We start from the raw sequence: 17834 nt of genomic DNA, 5'->3' as shown, positions 1-17834 counted from the left end.
TTTAGGGCTTTGTAGTCAGTTGCTCAGTATATAGCTGTGGTAGTTGATTTTTTTTTTGTTAGAAAAATTGTTATATATGGTGATCCATAGTGTATTACGTGCTTTGTGGTACATTTCTCCTTCGTCTCATTTGGGGACACAGACCGTGGGTGTATGCTGCTGCCACTAGGAGGCTGACACTAAGTGATACAAAGAAAGTTAGCTCCTTCTCTGCAGTATACACCCTCCTGCTGGCTCTCAGCTAACCAGTTCTTGCTTAGTGTCTGTAGGAGGCACACAGGGTCTGGTTCAGACCCCAACGGTTTTATTTTATTTTTTACTTTTCTGTAAATTTTTAATTTTATGGAGTGAAGGGGGCGACGGTTCCTTTCAAGGTTCCGATCTCCCCCGAATCATCAACAGGCGAGCATGGCGAGTATACCTCCTCGTACCCTCTCGGCGCCCTGAAGGGAACAGTCGCCCCAAAGATAGCTCAGGCATGGCTTCCCACGTCGCAGGAGAGGTATTACAGCACAGTAGACCCCGTTACAGGTAACAACATTAACAATACAATAAAGTAAAATAAGACGGCCCTGCTCGTGAGAGCTTACAATCTACAATGAGGTGCGGGAGATACAAAGTACAGGTGTGTATTTACAATGATGTATTAACAATGATCGTCCAGCCATCTTCAGGGGGAGCGGGGTAGATGGAGATAGTGAATGGGCTACACACACAAACATGAAATGACTTTGATTAGTTAACATGGTAGGCCGCTCTGAACAAATGTGTTTTGAGCGAGCGCCTAAAACTATGGAAGTTGTGGATGGTCCTAATATCTTGGGGTAGAGCATTCCAGAGGATTGGCGCAGCGCGGGAGAAGTCTTGGAGTCGGGAGTGGGAGGTACGGATTAGTGCAGAGGTTAGCCGAAAGTCATTTGCAGAGCGCAGCTGTCGGCTGGGCCGATAGACCGAAATGAGGGAGGAGTCTGGGAGGCTTTTTATAGCCTCACTATGCGGCCAATCTTTGTCGTTTATACTCTGAACCTTGGCTGAGTGCATCTGACTCTGGTGTGTCTCTGCTTTGTGCATGTACTACTGTCTATTTGTTTGGTTTCTGATCTGGTTCCGTCCCTGTTGTGATTCTTGCCTGCCGTTTCTGTACCGTCTATTGCCCATTCTGGTTTACTGATCTCTTGCTACATCCTGACTATTCTTCTGACTGCCCCTGTATACTGCGCCGACCTCTCTGTATTTGACTTTGGCTTGTGTGACTACGTGTTTTCCTGTCACCCCTATTTACATCCCTGGGGTGTCTTCTCGGGTGTCTTCTCCCTTTTGCACTTTTCCCCCGATGCCACTGCAGCCCCACGCTGTGGGCTCAAACAGCGGTGCTAGGCTCCGCCCACCCCTCTAACTCACGGTCACGTGACCGCATGTCTTGTTTGTCTTCTCTTGAGAGTGCCCAGCTCCTACAAGCACCACTGGTACCGCTCTCATGGCTCACCAGGGTCACAGGCTGTCCCCAGCACCAGCCATCCAGGCCAAGCCCCTGTTCAGCTGCCAGTGAGTGCCCGTCGGGTCGCTAGCTCTGACAAAGTTCTTGACCACCGGTATCTGCATCAGAATATCGGTATTTTAGGCATTAGAATAATTTTGATAAGATTAACTCGACCCACAACAGACAAATGCAGCTTAGACCAAGCCCCTACCTTAGCCTTAAGAGTTTCCATTACCGGTGTCAGATTCTTATGCAAATAATTTGTAATTGGCAAAGAGATTAATATCCCCAGATACTTGAATTGGTCTGCTATCTTAAGTCTACCCCCATCCGTAGAATCACCCAGCTCACCTCCCACATCATCCACCATGATTAAAATTGATTTATTCCAGTTTATTTTTAGTCCTGATAGAGAGCCAAATCCCTCGATTAGCCGCATAGCATTGCTCAATGGATCTTGCGGGTCTCCCAGAAATAGCAGTATATCATCAGCGTAAAGCGCTATCTTCTCTTCTATCGACCCATATTTAAACCCTAAAACCTCGGTGGACTTGCTGCTGCAACACTGACAGAGCAGTGGTAGCTGTAGCTGACTTGTGAAAATGGGCGCTCATGCCACGTACCTTGACCAGAAGCTCTGGCAACTCTGTAGGTTTTCAGAAACTGAGGGTTAGTGCCAAGTTAAGTGTCAAGTTCAGTTAGATAAAGTGTGGGGACAGCGTGAGCATGTTACTCAAGGCAGTGCATTGTCAAACATCCTTCCATGAGAATCCATCAGTAGGCTTGGGAACCTCGAGATGGACATCCGGGCCTTTAGGTGCTCTAAGCCTACAGAACTACAGGGAAAGAAGGACTTAAACTCTCAGAGGCAGGAGGTGATGTAATTCGGGTGCATTGCTTGTGCTGGAATTGCTAGTGCTAGCAGAGTTCGCGAGAGAGATGCTCTGCCCATACTGAGAACTAGGGCTAAGGTCAATACCTGGGAGCGCTGAACAGACTGGATGAACTTTTTTTTCTGAACTCCCTTCGGAGATGGAGAGGTATACTAAAATGGTGCTATACCAGAAATCCAGAAAGAAAAGATGTTGACAAAATTCCCATCAGACGTTAGCAGCACAGGGCAGCTTGCCCAACCAAGGAGGAAAGGCGAAGGAGACGCACACCAGGTACAGCAGATGCAGGGGCACACTGTCAAAGGCCTGGTCTAATTTCATGACACCCTCCCAGCATCCAGGCCCTGATGTCTGGGTATTTTTGACAAGGATGAAAAGTTTTCATATATGGTCAAACAATACCTGGCTGATAAAACCAGCATACTCCATAATTCCTCTGTGACCTTCAGATGTCAAGTTTTTTATATAAAAAAATCAATTTCGGTTTACTTTAAATTCTTATTTTTTTTTTTTATTCAAATAAATTTTTATTAAGAATAACAAGGCAATTAACATGTTACATTTACATTTTCAATATAGAGTATTTCCCCCCCTCCTCCCCCTTCAAACAGCCCCCTTCAAACAGCCCCCTTCGATCCCAAAGCCCCCCACCCCCACCCCACAAAGCAGCTCATCTTGTTGATTACTTCCATCATTAAGACAATAGAGTATCTAATCCCTCAACCATTCGTATAAGCCACACTTCACATTACTATCCCATAGCAATCCATGGAGACCACATTTTATTGAACGTTTCAGTTTTCCCTTTCTTCTTATAAATCCCTTTTTCTAGTGTCAGGCCCTGTTTCACATACTGGAGGAACTCTCCTCTTGACGGCGGCTCTTCCCTAATCCAGTTTCTAGCTATCACCTTCCTAGCCATATACAACAATCTGGCTATAGCTATCTTTAGGTGTTTATCCACTCCAATCTCATCCACGCATCCCAACAAACAGACAACTAGATCCCTTGGCACCGTGCATCCATACGCACCTTCCATACGACTCAAAACTACCACCCAGAAGGCAGCCAGCCTCGGACATGTCCACATCATATGGAAAATGTCTGCATCCGTAGACTTACACCTCGGACATTCAGAGTCATTACGCAATCCTGCCTTATATAGCACCATCGGAGACCTATAAACTCTGTGTATCACATAGAGCTGTGACAGTCTATACGGTTCACTCAGCGACAGTCTTGGGATCCATTCCAACACCGACTCCCAAGTCTCGTTATCTATTGGGCCCAAATCCCTTTCCCATTTAGCTCTTGCCATTATTGGAAACCCCAATAGAAAAGTGTGCAACAGATCCCTGTACAGAGTGGATATGACTCCTCCAGTCGTCCCATCATTACACACATACTCCAGTACTATATCCCTTTGAATCCTAATACCTCCGTTCCTACTCTGAGCTCCAAAGGCATGCCTCATCCGCAAATATTGATACTCCCCTGCAGACCCAAGACCAAATTCCGCCTGCAATTGGGAAAATGATTTCAGTTCACCTTGTTCAATTATTTGATACACATACTGAATCCCTTGCCCAACCACTCTATCAGTACCCCCAATGCCTCAAATTCTTTCAGATTGTTATTATGCCATAGCGGCGAGTATCTAGTCAAGTCCGTGATCCCACGTATGTGCCTCAATCTACTCCACAGCTTGCGTATCAACAGCAAAGTCGGATATAGCTTCCCCAAACTCTCCAAGGATCCATCTTCCAAACATTGCACCACTGGCCTTCTTTTTGTCACCACCTCCATCAACCGCTGTACTGCCCCAGATGACCTCTCATGCGCCCAGCCCCTTAAATGCTGACTCTGGGCTGCAAGAAAGTACAACTCAGGGTTAGGCAATGCCAGACCCCCATCATCCTTGGGTCGCTGAAGTGTCTCCAGTTTGATACGCGAATGCTGCCTCCCCCAAATCAGATTCCTAAACAGAGAGTTGATCTGTCTAAATTTCCCACGTGGTATCCAAACCGGCGCATTGTGAAGAATATACAGTATTTTCGGCATCAGAATCATTTTGATAAGATTCACCCTGCCTACCACAGACAAATGTAGCTTAAGCCATGCATCCGCTTTTGCCTTGAGGGCACCCACGATTGGAGTCAGATTCTCATGTATATAGTCAGTGACCGGCATAGATACCCATATTCCCAGGTACTTAAATTTACTCGTCACCTCCAGTCGCCCGTCCTCCAATGGCTCCCCATCCACATCGTCCACCTTAAACAAGATAGACTTACTCCAATTTATCCTAAGTCCCGACACTGATCCGAATCGTTCAATAATCCCAATGGCTCCCTCCAAGGATGCAACCGGGTCAGCCAGAAACAACAAAATATCATCCGCATACAACGCCACCCTTTCTTCAATCACCCCATATTTAAACCCCGTCATCTCATCAGACTGTCGAAGCGTAGCGGCCAGTGGTTCCACCGCCAGAGCAAACAAAAGGGGGGAAAGCGGACACCCCTGTCTCGTCCCTCTAGCCAATTGTATGGTCCGTGACAACTCCCCGTTTACCCTAACCCTGGCCATCGGCATCGAGTACATTCATTGAATCCATGATATGAACTGCGGTCCAAACCCCATTCTTCGCAACACCTGCCAGAGATACCCCCACTCCACACTATCGAACGCCTTGTGAGCGTCTAAAGATGCAATAACTCTCTGGCCACAGTTATCGGCTTTGAGTTGCAAGTTCATATACAGCTTTCATAGATTAATCGCAGTTGACCTATCAGGCATAAAGCCAGACTGGTCTGAGTGTATCAGGCCAGAAATAACACTTGTCAACCTCATCGCCAACACCTTAGCCAGGAGTTTAACGTCGATAGTAAGCAAAGAAATTGGCCGATATGAATCCGGCTGTGTCGGGTCTTTCCCCTCCTTTGGAATCACCACTATTGTGGCCTCCCGCATAGATGCCGGTAGCCTTCCACCATTCGTAGCCTCTTCCAAGACCGCCTTCAATTTAGGGATCAACACTTCCCCCAAGCTTTTATAAATTTCGGCAGGAAATCCGTCTACGCCAGGCGCCTTCCCATTAGCCATCGACTGCAATGCCCGTCCCAGTTCCTCCTCCGTAATGGGAGCCTCCAAATCCTCCCTAGCTGTGTCACTCAGCCTCGGGAGCTCCAACTCCTCAAGGAACGCCACCGTGTCCTCCATTGACCCATCTACCCGAGAGGAGTATAAGTCTGCGTAAAAATCTGCAAAAGTCTCCAAAATCTCTGAAGTCTCAGAAACAGAAACACCACTCCCAGTCACCAAAGAGTGAACAAAGGAAGTATTTCTCTGGGCAGATGCCACCAGCGACCACAAATGACCCACTGATTCACCCTCCTGGTAATAGGCCAAATTCATGAATTCCCTCTTCCTTTCAGCCTTACTCAGCAAGACCGCCTCTAGCTGGCTTTGAGCTGCCTTTAACCTCCTCCCAGCCTCCAAAGTACCCATTATTACCATCTCATCTTCAGCCACCCTCATCCCATCTATCGCCAGCCTCTCTGCCTCTCTCGATTTCCGCTTACACCTGCTAATATCCCTAAACAACAGCCCTCTCAAGTACGCTTTCATGGCTTCCCACACAGTAAGCACATCTACGCTACCCTCATTTAGCTCAAAAAATTCCACCAATTCCTTCTTAATCTTCTCCAAGTCTATACTGTGTAGCCAATTAGGGTGAATTTTCCACTCCCTTCTGCTCCCGTTCCGTGTCCCCACTGATCGAAATTCCACTTCAACTGGACTATGGTCTGAGAGAGCCCTAGGTAAATATCTCACGTCCCTTACCATCGTATCTAGTAATCGGTTACCCAGTGCCAGATCAATCCTAGACAGCGTACCATGAGCTGGTGAGTAGCATGAATACGCCCTTTCCCCGATATGCCTAACTCTCCATAAATCAACCATGCCCACTTCCCCGACATAAGTCCCAAACGTAGTGGTATGTCCCGCCGTCCTATTCTGGGGGTTTTTGTTCTTATCCCAAAAGTCATCACATATATTATTAAGGTCGCCGATAATTAGTAATGGTAACGGTCCCCAGCGCTCTACCCTCTCCAGCACCTCTCTTATCTTCTTGCTTGAGTATGGGGGCGGAATATACATTGCCACTATACACATCAATATTCCATTCATTTTACATTTCACCACCACATACTGACCATCGACATCCTCTTTTACCATTACCTCCTCATACTGCACCCCCGCAGGTATTAACACAGACACACCCCTAGAATACGTCGAGAAAGTAGAATGATACGCCCTCTGTATCCAGCGCCTATTCAATATGTTCACCCTCTCCCGCACTAAATGTGTCTCCAGCAGGCATATCATTGAGACCTTCTGTTCTCGGACATACTGCAGACTTGCCGCCCGCCGTGTTTTATCCGCCAGACCTCTCACATTCCAACTCAATATTTTAATACAATCTCCCATCATGTGGCTCATCATTTCTTAAAGTATCCAATTTCCCAAGTATGAGCTGCCCCAACCCTCCCACCCTCCTACCCCCTCCCAACTTGCCCCCCTAACCCCCCCATTTTGTAACGCATTCTCCCTCTCAGCAAGAGTGGGGCTCCACTGCCCACTGCGAACACTCTCCCTTACTTAACCCTCTCCATTCGCGTCCCGCTGCCATAGCAATCACAATTTCCCCCCCAACTTTCACTTTATTGTATCTTAACATTTCAACTTATATTAACATATAGAAAAAGTACCAAACCAGTTCACAGTACCCAGCATAACACTCCTCCCCCGTACTTAGTAGTTGGTACTGTCCCCTCCGGCCATTCCTTCAATATGGCCCAGCAAAACCCCCAACAGTTGCTCAACTCTTTAACCATTGCTAACGAGCGCAGAACTCTCCTCCATCGACAGAGAAAACAAATCCCAACTGGATCTCGCCGAAATGTCAGTCGCCCATTCCCTTAAGTTTTTTCTCATGAATATCAAGCCACTGGGTAGCGTCCTCCGGTGTCAAGAAAAAGTGGGTCTTATTAAAAGCCACCAGTCTCAGCTTGGCGGGAAACATCACTGAGTACTGCACTCCCAGCTCCCTCAGTCGCCGCTTGACTCCAGTAAACTTCATCCGCTGTTTCTGAACCGCAGCGGAATAATCCGGATAAATGGCGAGTTTCTGACCTCCAGCCGTCAGATCCTCCATCTCTCTAGCCTTTCTAAGGATAATGTCTCTGTCCCTGTAGTTCAGTATTTTAGCAAGCATGGTACGGGGATTTGCTCCTGGGGCAGGGGGCTGCGGCGGGACCCTATGAGCCCGTTCAACAGCAAAGACTTTTGTCAACACTGTGCTCCCAATCTTCTCCAGCAGCCAGTTCTCCACAAACTCAGTGGGATTTCTCCCCTCAGTCTTTTCAGGCAGCCCCACTATACGTATATTATTTCTTCTGGATCTATTTTCCAGATCCTCATTTTTGGCAGCGAGCTCGGCTATTGCTTGGGCGAACTTCTTTTCAGCTTTTTGTAGCTTAACTATGTGATCTTCTGCCGTGCTCACCCTCTCCTCCACCACTCCTATACGTTTGTCCATTTTCTGCAGAGCCGCATTAATCTGTGCCGTGTCCCCTTTAACTAACTGCATCTGCTGGGCCAAGGAGTTCAGGGATTGCTGACATGAAGAGATCAGTGTGATAACATCTCTAAGAGTCGGCTCCTCTCCCTGTGATATGCCTCCAGGTCCCCCACTAGCCCCATCCATGCTGCCTCTCTCCTTCCCCCTCTGTACCTCATGCTGCTCGGCTGTGCTTGCTTCCTCCTCCTCCTGGTCAGCTCCAGCTCCAGATCCTGGTTCTGCCTCCTCAGCAGCCTCCACTCTGGCATACTGCTGCAGCTTTGCGGCCACCTCCATGCGCCGCTGACATGCGGCGTTCTCCTTCTCGGCGTCCTCCCTAGCATCGGAGCCATCTTGGCTGGCTCCTGCATCGCTGGTGCCAGCGTCTTTCTGCCACCTCCTGGTCATCGCTGCTGACTCCGGACCTGCTGCTCCGCACCGCTGCACTCTCCGGACCTTCAGCCAGCCGGATTTAGGTGAGTTTACCCGAAAATCGGGCTTAAAGCAGGATTTTTGTCCTTATGGCAGCAGGAGCACTCTTCCCTGCTTCCACTCACATGGCCAGCTAGGACACGCCCCCTAAATTCTTATTTTTGTATTAAATACTTTTTAAATTTTGCCTTATGTACCAGTTATTATACAGTAAATTGTTTAACATTTTTTCCCTGTAAACTATAATTTCTCTATTCTTGAATGACAAGTTTGAGTCCCTGTGGCCGCATGTTTTGCGACTGTTCGACAGCCGAAAAGCATGGGGGGATTACCAAGCCACATACTGTAATTACTCCAGAGAAGTTTCACCATTAGTTACTCATATTTTACTGATGAATACATTTGAGTTTGATAATTATTGTCTATTTTTGACTACAGTAGTTATTTCCCAAAAGACTCTAAACTTAACCACTTCCAGCAGCAAGTTTTATTTTCCTAATCGGGTCCCATATTTCAAATTTGACATGTGTTATTTTATGTGGCAATAACATTGGAATTCATCAAAAAGTGTAATAAGAAACTAATGGACCTTGCAAATAATTTTCTCACTTCTCTTGAATCCAGCAATACCTATATACGGTTGTATTCCACTGTCTGGGCACCTGGCGGGGTTCAAAAGAGAAGGAGCGCCATTTAGCTATTGGAATCTAAATCTTGCTGGAATAGTTTGGAGACCAAATGTATTGGGGGCGCTGTTCATGGTCACCTGGCAGCTCAATAGATGGTTACTACAAACAGGATTGGCGCTATATACTCCGTTTTCCATATCCCAGTGATTGCCTTGCTCATCATATTCAATGGAATTTCATTGCGCTTCATCCTTTAAAGGGACACTGTCACCTGAATTTGGAGGGAACAATCTTCAGCCATGGAGGCGGGGTTTTGGGGTTTTTGATTCACCCTTTCCTTACCCGCTGGCTGCATGCTGGCTGCAATATTGGATTGAAGTTCATTCTCTGTCCTCCGTAGTACATGCCTGCACAAGGTGCAATCTTGCGTTGCGCAGGCGTGTACTATGGAGGACAGAGAATGAACTTCAATCCAATATTGCAGCCAGCATGCAGCCAGTGGGTAAGGAAAGGGTGAATCAAACACCCCAAAACCCCGCCTCCATGGCTGAAGATTGTTCCCTCCAAATTCAGGTGACAGTGTCCCTTTAAAGGATATACATGGATTTGGACCTGCACAAAGAGCCCTAGGCTTGGGCCACATTTTTACCTTCTGTTCTGTTGCATGAGATGGGAAGAAGAAAATTCAGGTTGCCGGGTCAGAACCAGGAAGGCAGAGAAAATACCTAATCAGAAGATGCAAGAGTAGTCAGTAAACAGGTCCGGGTCGCAACAGGTGATTAAAACAGAAGCCAGGAGCTGAGCACAGAGGACTGAACCAGAGGAGAACAAGCTTGTATCTGGCACCTTCCAGCAGCGCTGATATTGCTGGATTGGTTTATTGAAGCCATGTTGCTTTTCAAAAGACTTTGAGCCATTAATAATGTGGAAACCTGTTTTTTCACTGACCGATGATGGACCTGAGTGGGGACTTAATATCAGATGACTAAAGTTTTTATTGGTTTTATTTTTGCCTGCAATACAGTTTGGTGGCTTTTAATTCGATATTTGGGAAGCAGAGTGAACAAGCAGTGGAGTACCACGATCTACTCGTGCATCTTATGAGATTTGCTATTGGCCTGTGAGTTGTCAATGTCTTGGTAAATCAATATTTTACTTAACTTGCTATTTTTACAGACAGTTTAAGTAGAAAAGTTCAAAAATATAAGTCAAGGATATTTTATTCAAAATTTGTTTGATTTTATTCTTGGCAGATGACGGTACCAGGAGACCAGAGGGACAGCTGACATCTTCAATTTTTAAATCAGATGATCTTGAGATTCCACAGGATACAATTAAAGTAAATGCCATTACTCCAGATATACCATCATCCCTTCACAGTGATGATCTCTCATCTGATCCTTTCAAACAGGTCCTGTCTTCTGATTCATTACAGACTATTAAGGAAAATCAAAGTCACAAAATAGTCATTCGAAAAGTAACTGGTCATACAGCAAAAAAGTCATTTTCAAGTTTAGAATATGAAGAGAATTTTCCTTTCGAAAAATCTTTTATAAAACATCAAAAAATTCACACAGTAGAGAATTACTATTCTTGTTCCAAGTGTGGGAAATGTTTTAAGAAGAAATCACATCTGGTTCGTCACCATAGAACTCACACAGGGGAGAAGCCATTTTCATGTTCAGAATGTGGGAATTGTTTTACAACTAAATCAAGTCTTCTCACACATCAGAAATTTCACACAGGAGAGAAGCCATTTTCATGTTCAGAATGTGGGAAATGTTTTAAAACTACAACACATCTTAAAACACATCAGCGAACTCACACAGGGGAGAAGCCTTTTTCATGTTCAGAATGTGGGAATTGTTTTAAAACTACAACACATCTTAAAACGCATCAGCGAACTCACACAGGGGAGAAGCCATTTTCATGTTCAAAATGTGGGAAATGTTTTATGGACAAATCAAGCCTTCTCAAACATCAGAGAATTCACACAGGGGAGAGGCCATTTTCATGTTCAGAATGTGGGAGATGTTTTACAGAGAAATCAAGTCTTCTCAAACATCATAGAATTCACACAGGGGAGAAGCCATTTTCATGTTCAGAATGTGGGAAATGTTTTACAACTAAATCAAGTCTTCTCACACATCAGAAATTTCACACAGGAGAGAAGCCATTTTCATGTTCAGAATGTGGGAAATGTTTTACAGAGAAATCAGCTCTTCTCAATCATCAGAAATTTCACACAGGGGAGAAACCATTTTCATGTTCAGAATGTGGGAAATGTTTTACAACTAAATCAAGTCTTCTCAATCATCAGAGAATTCACACAGGGGAGAAGCCATTTTCATGTGCAGAATGTGGGAAATGTTTTACAACTAAATCAAGTCTTCTCAATCATCAGAGAATTCACACAGGGGAGAAGCCATTTTCATGTTCAGAATGTGTGAAATGTTTTACAGAGAAATCAGCTCTTCTCAAACATCAGAAATTTCACACAGGGGAGAAACCATTTTCATGTTCAGAATGTGGGAAATGTTTTACAACTAAATCAAGTCTTCTCAATCATCAGAGAATTCACAGAGGGGAGAAGCCATTTTCATGTGCAGAATGTGGGAAATGTTTTACAACTAAATCAAGTCTTCTCAATCATCAGAGAATTCACACAGGGGAGAAGCCATTTTCATGTTCAGAATGTGTGAAATGTTTTACAGAGAAACCAGCTCTTCTCAAACATCAGAAATGTCACACAGGGGAAAAGTCATTTTTATGTTCAGAATGTGGGAAATATTTTACAACTAAATCTTATCTTCTCACACATCAGAGATTACACACAGGGGAGAAGCCATTTTCATGTTCAGAATGTGGGAATTGTTTTACAACTAAATCAGGTCTTCTCACACATCAGAACGTTCACACAGGAGAGAAGCCATTTTCATGTTCAGAATGTGGGAATTGTTTTAAAACTACAACACATCTTAAAACACATCAGCGAACTCACACAGGGGAGAAGCCTTTTTCATGTTCAGAATGTGGGAAATGTTTTAACTGTAAATCGATTCTTGAAAGACACCAAAGAACTCACACAGGGGAGAGGCCTTTTTCATGTTCAGAATGTGGGAAATGTTTTACAGATAAATCCGTTCTTCTCAAACATCAGAGAACTCACACACGGGAGAAGCCTTTTTCATGCTCAGAATGTGGGAAATGTTTTGTGAAGAAATCATTTCTTCTTGGTCACCAAACCACCCACAAAGGGGAGAAGACTTTTTCTGTTCAGCATGTGGGAAATATTTTGTGAAGAAAACATCTCTCCTTAGTCACAATAAAAGTCTCATAGGGAAGAATCCTTTTTGATATTTCCACAGTCACGAATGGCTCAGTATATGCTCAGGATTTGATGCAGGTAAATTTGCACCTGAGTTCACTGGCAGGTCACCTGCATTTTTTACATGTGTATTTGATGCGTTTTTTCATTGCATATGTTTTTTGTGTCACTTGGAATAAAGCTAATTGAAAGCTGGCTTCTGGGAAGGAAAAAAAATAGTGATTTCCTGTTTGTTGATATATTGGGATATGTTCAGTCAGTCAGTGTACACTGCGGGTTGGGCCCTGCATTCATTCGCAATGTCCAACCTGCAGCATCCAGCTGTAACAGCATAGTGGATGGTATTTCAAGAAATCCCATGTCCACTAGGCATGCACCGACTCTCACGGCTCACCCGCAGAGACGGACATGCAGCACGTCTTTCCAGACCGCAGCATGTCAATTTATGTAGTGGAGACTCTTCGTCTCCGCTGGGTAAATTTCCCATTCACTATCATCAGATTTGGTAAAACCACAACATCTTCCTAGTCACATGCGTATTAATTGCGGGAACGCAGCTTACTTCGCATGTGTACTAATTTATATAATGGTGAATCTTATGACACAGCCAGAAATACATGACACAGGAAGTGAAGCAAAGCACAGAGAGGTCCTTTCCTTTTTAATAAATAAATAATTTAAAAAATATGTCCTTGGGTCCTCCTATATTAATTAACCAGCGAGAGTAAAGCAGAGTACTGGGACTGTTATTTCAGTCTGGTAAGGATCCAATATCCAAGAATCTTACCAGCCTGATATTACCAGGCTGCAGCAGTCTGCTTACCTTGGATGGTTAGCACAAATAGTGGGATCCCCTGAAAAAAAAACGGCGTGGGGTCCCCCTATTTTTGTTAACCAGGCAAGGAAAAAGGAGACCGCTGCGGCCTGGTATTCTCAGGCTGGTGAGCAGGGCCGGTTTTAGGGAAAGTGGGGCCCTAGGCAAAAGTTTAAAATGAGGCCCCAAATAGTAACATATTGCACATCACACAAAAACATTTTGGTTGTAGCTACATGCGTTGATTTCAGGCCACTAAACGAGTGTGATCAACAATATTGAAGTCATTCGCCACTTGTTTCCCAGCTTCTTTACACCTGCTGAGGAATAATGATGGGGACAGAATGATCACTAGTAGATCAATCTGTCCCTATACAGTATCATCTTACCAGCATATCTGCAGTTTTCACTGGGCGATGTGCTGATGAGAAGAAGGATGTTTTTTCCGGCAAAACCAAACACACACACACACACACACACACTGTACAGGCATACACACACAGCCACACAAATATACCATACATACACACATATACCATACATACATCCATACATACACAGATACACACAGATAGAAGCATACACATAGATGCACACATATTGTACATACACAGATGCACACATACATACTGTATATAACCACATGCTAATCTGTGATATCAGATGAGCCCTGGATGAGGTCACATAGTTCAGCTGGAGAGGGCTGCAGAAACACCTGTGGGGGATGGGGCACAGAGCAGACTGATATCAGCCCCCTGGTTCTGCAGTGCTGTCCCGTGCAGTGAGTTCCTCCCCCATCTCTTCACATTGAGGAGATGCCGCAGCCTGCTCCGAATAGAACAGTGGAGGGAGTAGAAGACACACTGCAAGTCCTGCTCGTCCTCCACTGTTGTCCCTGTGTGCTGTGCAGCCGAGGCCCCGACCACAGGTGAGTACTCACCATTGGGACGCGCCATGCAAGAGGACAGACGGAAGCCAGTGAGCGCTCTCCTCAGTCTGGTGGGGAAAGCGTTCATTGGCTAGCGTCTCTCCCTGCATGACACGCCCCCTCTTTGAACTCCTGCACTTCGCGCCCCGCTCTCTCCGGCACTGGGTGTTCCATGATTACAGGAGGGAGTGAAAGGGGCCTGATCCTGCATGATACTGGGCCTGCCTGCAGGGGCCCCCCTCCACCTCTGGGCCCTGGAGCAGTGCCATCAGCAGTATTTGCAACCCTGGCTGGGGGCCCCTAGGGCAGCAGGGGCCCTAGGCAGCTGCCTAGTCTGCCTGCCCCTAACGCCGGCCCTGCTGGTGAGGCCCATGGATTTTGGCCCTCACCAGCTTAAAAATAGCCAGCAGCCGCCCCACAACTGGCACATCCAAAGATGCTCTAATTGTGGCACTTTACCCGGCTCTTCCCACTTGCCCTGTGGCGGTGGCAAGTGGGGTAATATTTGTGGGGTTTATGTCACCTTTGTATTGTCAGGTGACATCAAGCCCATGGATTAGTAATGGAGAAGCGTCTATATTACACTTATCCATTACTAATCCTATAGTTACATGGTAAATAAAGACACAGCCAGAATAAAATCCTTTATTAATCTTAATTAACCATACTTACTGCATCGCCTAATCCCTGAATCCCTCAAACTCCTGCAACAAAAATATAATAATAAACCAACAAAAATACTTCCTGTCCGCCGTAGTCCATTACCGAGTGTCTCACGATGAGTCCAGCTCTGCTCCATCTGGGTGCCTTTGGCTGAATGGTGACATTATGCCACCATCCAGCCTGACATCCAGACACAGCGGAGCTTGTAGATGACCACCGGAGATAACTCGGTCTACGGCAGTAAGGTACAAGACATTTCTCGTGGTCAGCTGAGCTCATCGTGAGAATTGCAGTGGATGGATCTTCCGCCTGAAGCAAGGTAAGACATTATTTATATTAGTACACATGCGTAGTAAGCTGCGTTTCCACACTTACTACACATGTGACTATAAAGATAATGCAGCTTTACCGCATGTAATGATAGTCTATGGGAAATTTATGCTGTGGAGACTGAGCATCTCCACAACATAAATGGACATGCTGCGGTCTGGAAGGACCCTCCGCATGTTCACATACGGAGGGCTGCTGCAGGTGTCTCTGAACGCGTAGTGGAGATGGGATTTCTGGAAATCCAACCCATTATGCTGTAACATCTGGACGCTGCGGATGAACGCATCATCAGATCCGCAGCGTTTACTGACCGTGGAAACATACCCTCAATGTTGTACATATTTTGCTTGAAAATCAACTCTTAATAAACTTCAGAGCAGTCACACAGGGGAGAAGCTTTTTTATGTTCAGAATGTTGGAAATGGTTTAACCGACAACAACCCCTTGTCATTCCTCATGTTTGGCCTCATTAAAATAAAAACACTCATCTCTTCTGTGCCGGCGCCATTCCAGCGGTGTCAGGACCCACATTCCCGAGGCTCACTGAGGGTGTTACATCACACGAGCCCTGCTCCCAATCACTGCCGGCTGTACTGTCCCCGCCTTTGGATGTATTGAATATCAACTGGCAGCCAGGGCGGCGGCTGCTCTCTGACTTCCTCCTGATGTTTGATTTGTCCGAAGGTGGGGGATGGTGACGTCAGTGCTGATTGGGGGCAGGTTTCACATGATGTAACAACCTCACATGAACCCCGGGAACGCAAGCGCCGACACTGCTGGAAAATGCCACACAGAGAGAATCCATTACCATACCTGGAGTGTGAAAAATGAATTAATGGAAAATCATATTATATGTTATTGACAAATTGTACAAAAGATATAACGGAAAGTCGTATAATTGAATGAGAATGGGAGATTACTTTACAACTTACCATAGGTTTTTGACTATAAGACACTGTTATAGAAAACCTTAAAATCCATACAGCAATACCTGCCTATAAGCCCCAAATCAGTAGTGCTCAGATCGCTGACTCCAGCCATGTCATGTTTACCATCTATATGGAAAGGTAAAATCACGATAAAAAACATAGCGGCGATCTTGATCTTCTGCAGGAGGGAAGATATTATTAATGTTGGGAATTTTATAAAATCCTGAAGGGCTGAGAACATCCCACCACCCGGCCCACGTGAGGTCATCAAGGAGGGGTGTGTGGGTGTCACTTAGGTGCTGATAAAAGGTCAAGGCTAATTATGATCTGGGTTCATGCAGAAAGATATATATCAGTGTATGTACGATCCCGTTCACTGGACGTTCCCAATCGCAGTGCTCTCCTTCACTAATCCAAATCATCTCTGTGATCACCATAGTAAGTCTCCTGTGTTAATCTTGTTTATTTCATGCTCTGCATATGATGTATTGTTTAACCCCTTTGTAAAATCTTTTTTATAAATCAGATACATTTTTCTTGAACTTTTCAACATACAACAAAAGACAACACCCATCCAAACCCCTCCCCCTCCTATGTGGGCCACATAGCAATTAGCAAGTATCTTATTATATTAATCAACATATTTAACCCCTTAAGCCCCGAGGGTGGTTTGCACGTTAATGACCGGGCCAATTTTTACAATTCTGACCACTGTCCCTTTATGAGGTTATAACTCTGGAACGCTTCAACGGATCTTGGCGATTCTGACATTGTTTTCTCATGACGTATTGTACTTCATGTTAGTGGTAAAATTTATTCGATATAACTTGCGTTTATTTGTGAAAACGGAAATTTGGCAAAAATTTTGAAAATTTCGCAATTTTCCAACTTTGAATATTTATACCCTTAAATCACAGAGATATGTCATGGAAAATACTTAATAAGTAACATTTCCCACATGTCTACTTTACATCAGCACAATTTTGGAACCAAAATTTTTTTTGTTAGGGAGTTATAAGGGTTAAAAGTTGACCAGCAATTTCTCATTTTTGCAACACCATTTTTTTTTTTTAGGGACCACATCTCATTTGAAGTCATTTTGAGGGGTTTATATGATAGAAAATACCCAAGTGTGACACCATTCTAAAAACTGCACCCCTCAAGGTGCTCAAAACCACATTCAAGAAGTTTATTAACCCTTCAGGTGTTTTACAGGAATTTTTGGAATGTTTAAATAAAAATGAACATTTAACTTTTTTTCACACAAAATTTATTTCAGCTCCAATTTGTTTTATTTTACCAAGGGTAACAGGAGAAAATGGACCCCAAAAGTTGTTGTACAATTTGTCCTGAGTACGTTGATACCCCATATGTGGGGATAAACCACTGTTTGGGCGCATGGCAGAGCTCGGAAGGAAAGGAGCGCCATTTGACTTTTCAATGCAAAATTGACTGGAATTGAGATGGGACGCCATGTTGCGTTTGGAGAGCCCCTGATGTGGCTAAATATTGAAACCCCCCACAAGTGACACCATTTTGGAAAGTAGACCCCTTAAGGAACTTATCTAGATGTGTGGTGAGCACTTTGACACACCAAGTGCTTCATAGAAGTTTATAATGCAGAGACGTAAAAATAAAAAATCCTATTTTTTCACAAAAATGATATTTTAGTCCCCAGTTTTGTATTTTCACAAGGGTAACAGGATAAATTGGACCCCAAAAGTTGTTTTCCAATTTGTCCTGAGTACGCTGATACCCCATATGTGGGGGGGAAGCACTGTT

General features: G+C 44.8%; 1 protein-coding gene across 3 annotated transcripts in view; it reads left to right on the top strand.

Moving 5' to 3' along the window:
• The window catches only part of LOC138666912 (oocyte zinc finger protein XlCOF7.1-like), a 124908-nt gene extending 108275 nt beyond the window's left edge, over positions 1–16633 (top strand). For 2 of the 3 annotated variants that reach the window (XM_069755096.1, XM_069755097.1), the window contains exon 7: positions 10314–16633. In XM_069755096.1, the coding sequence (XP_069611197.1) occupies positions 10314–12361 (2048 nt within the window). In that variant the 3' untranslated portion in view covers positions 12362–16633. Of the gene's footprint in view, positions 1–10097; positions 10181–10313 lie in introns of those variants that run through there. The other variant, XM_069755098.1, reaches the window with a different exon arrangement.
• The last annotated feature ends 1201 nt before the right edge of the window (positions 16634–17834 follow it).

This window comes from Ranitomeya imitator, chromosome 2 (genome assembly GCF_032444005.1).
Source record: "Ranitomeya imitator isolate aRanImi1 chromosome 2, aRanImi1.pri, whole genome shotgun sequence".
In the NCBI taxonomy this organism is placed as follows: domain Eukaryota; kingdom Metazoa; phylum Chordata; class Amphibia; order Anura; family Dendrobatidae; genus Ranitomeya; species Ranitomeya imitator.
This window is presented reverse-complemented; position numbering and strand designations above follow the sequence as displayed.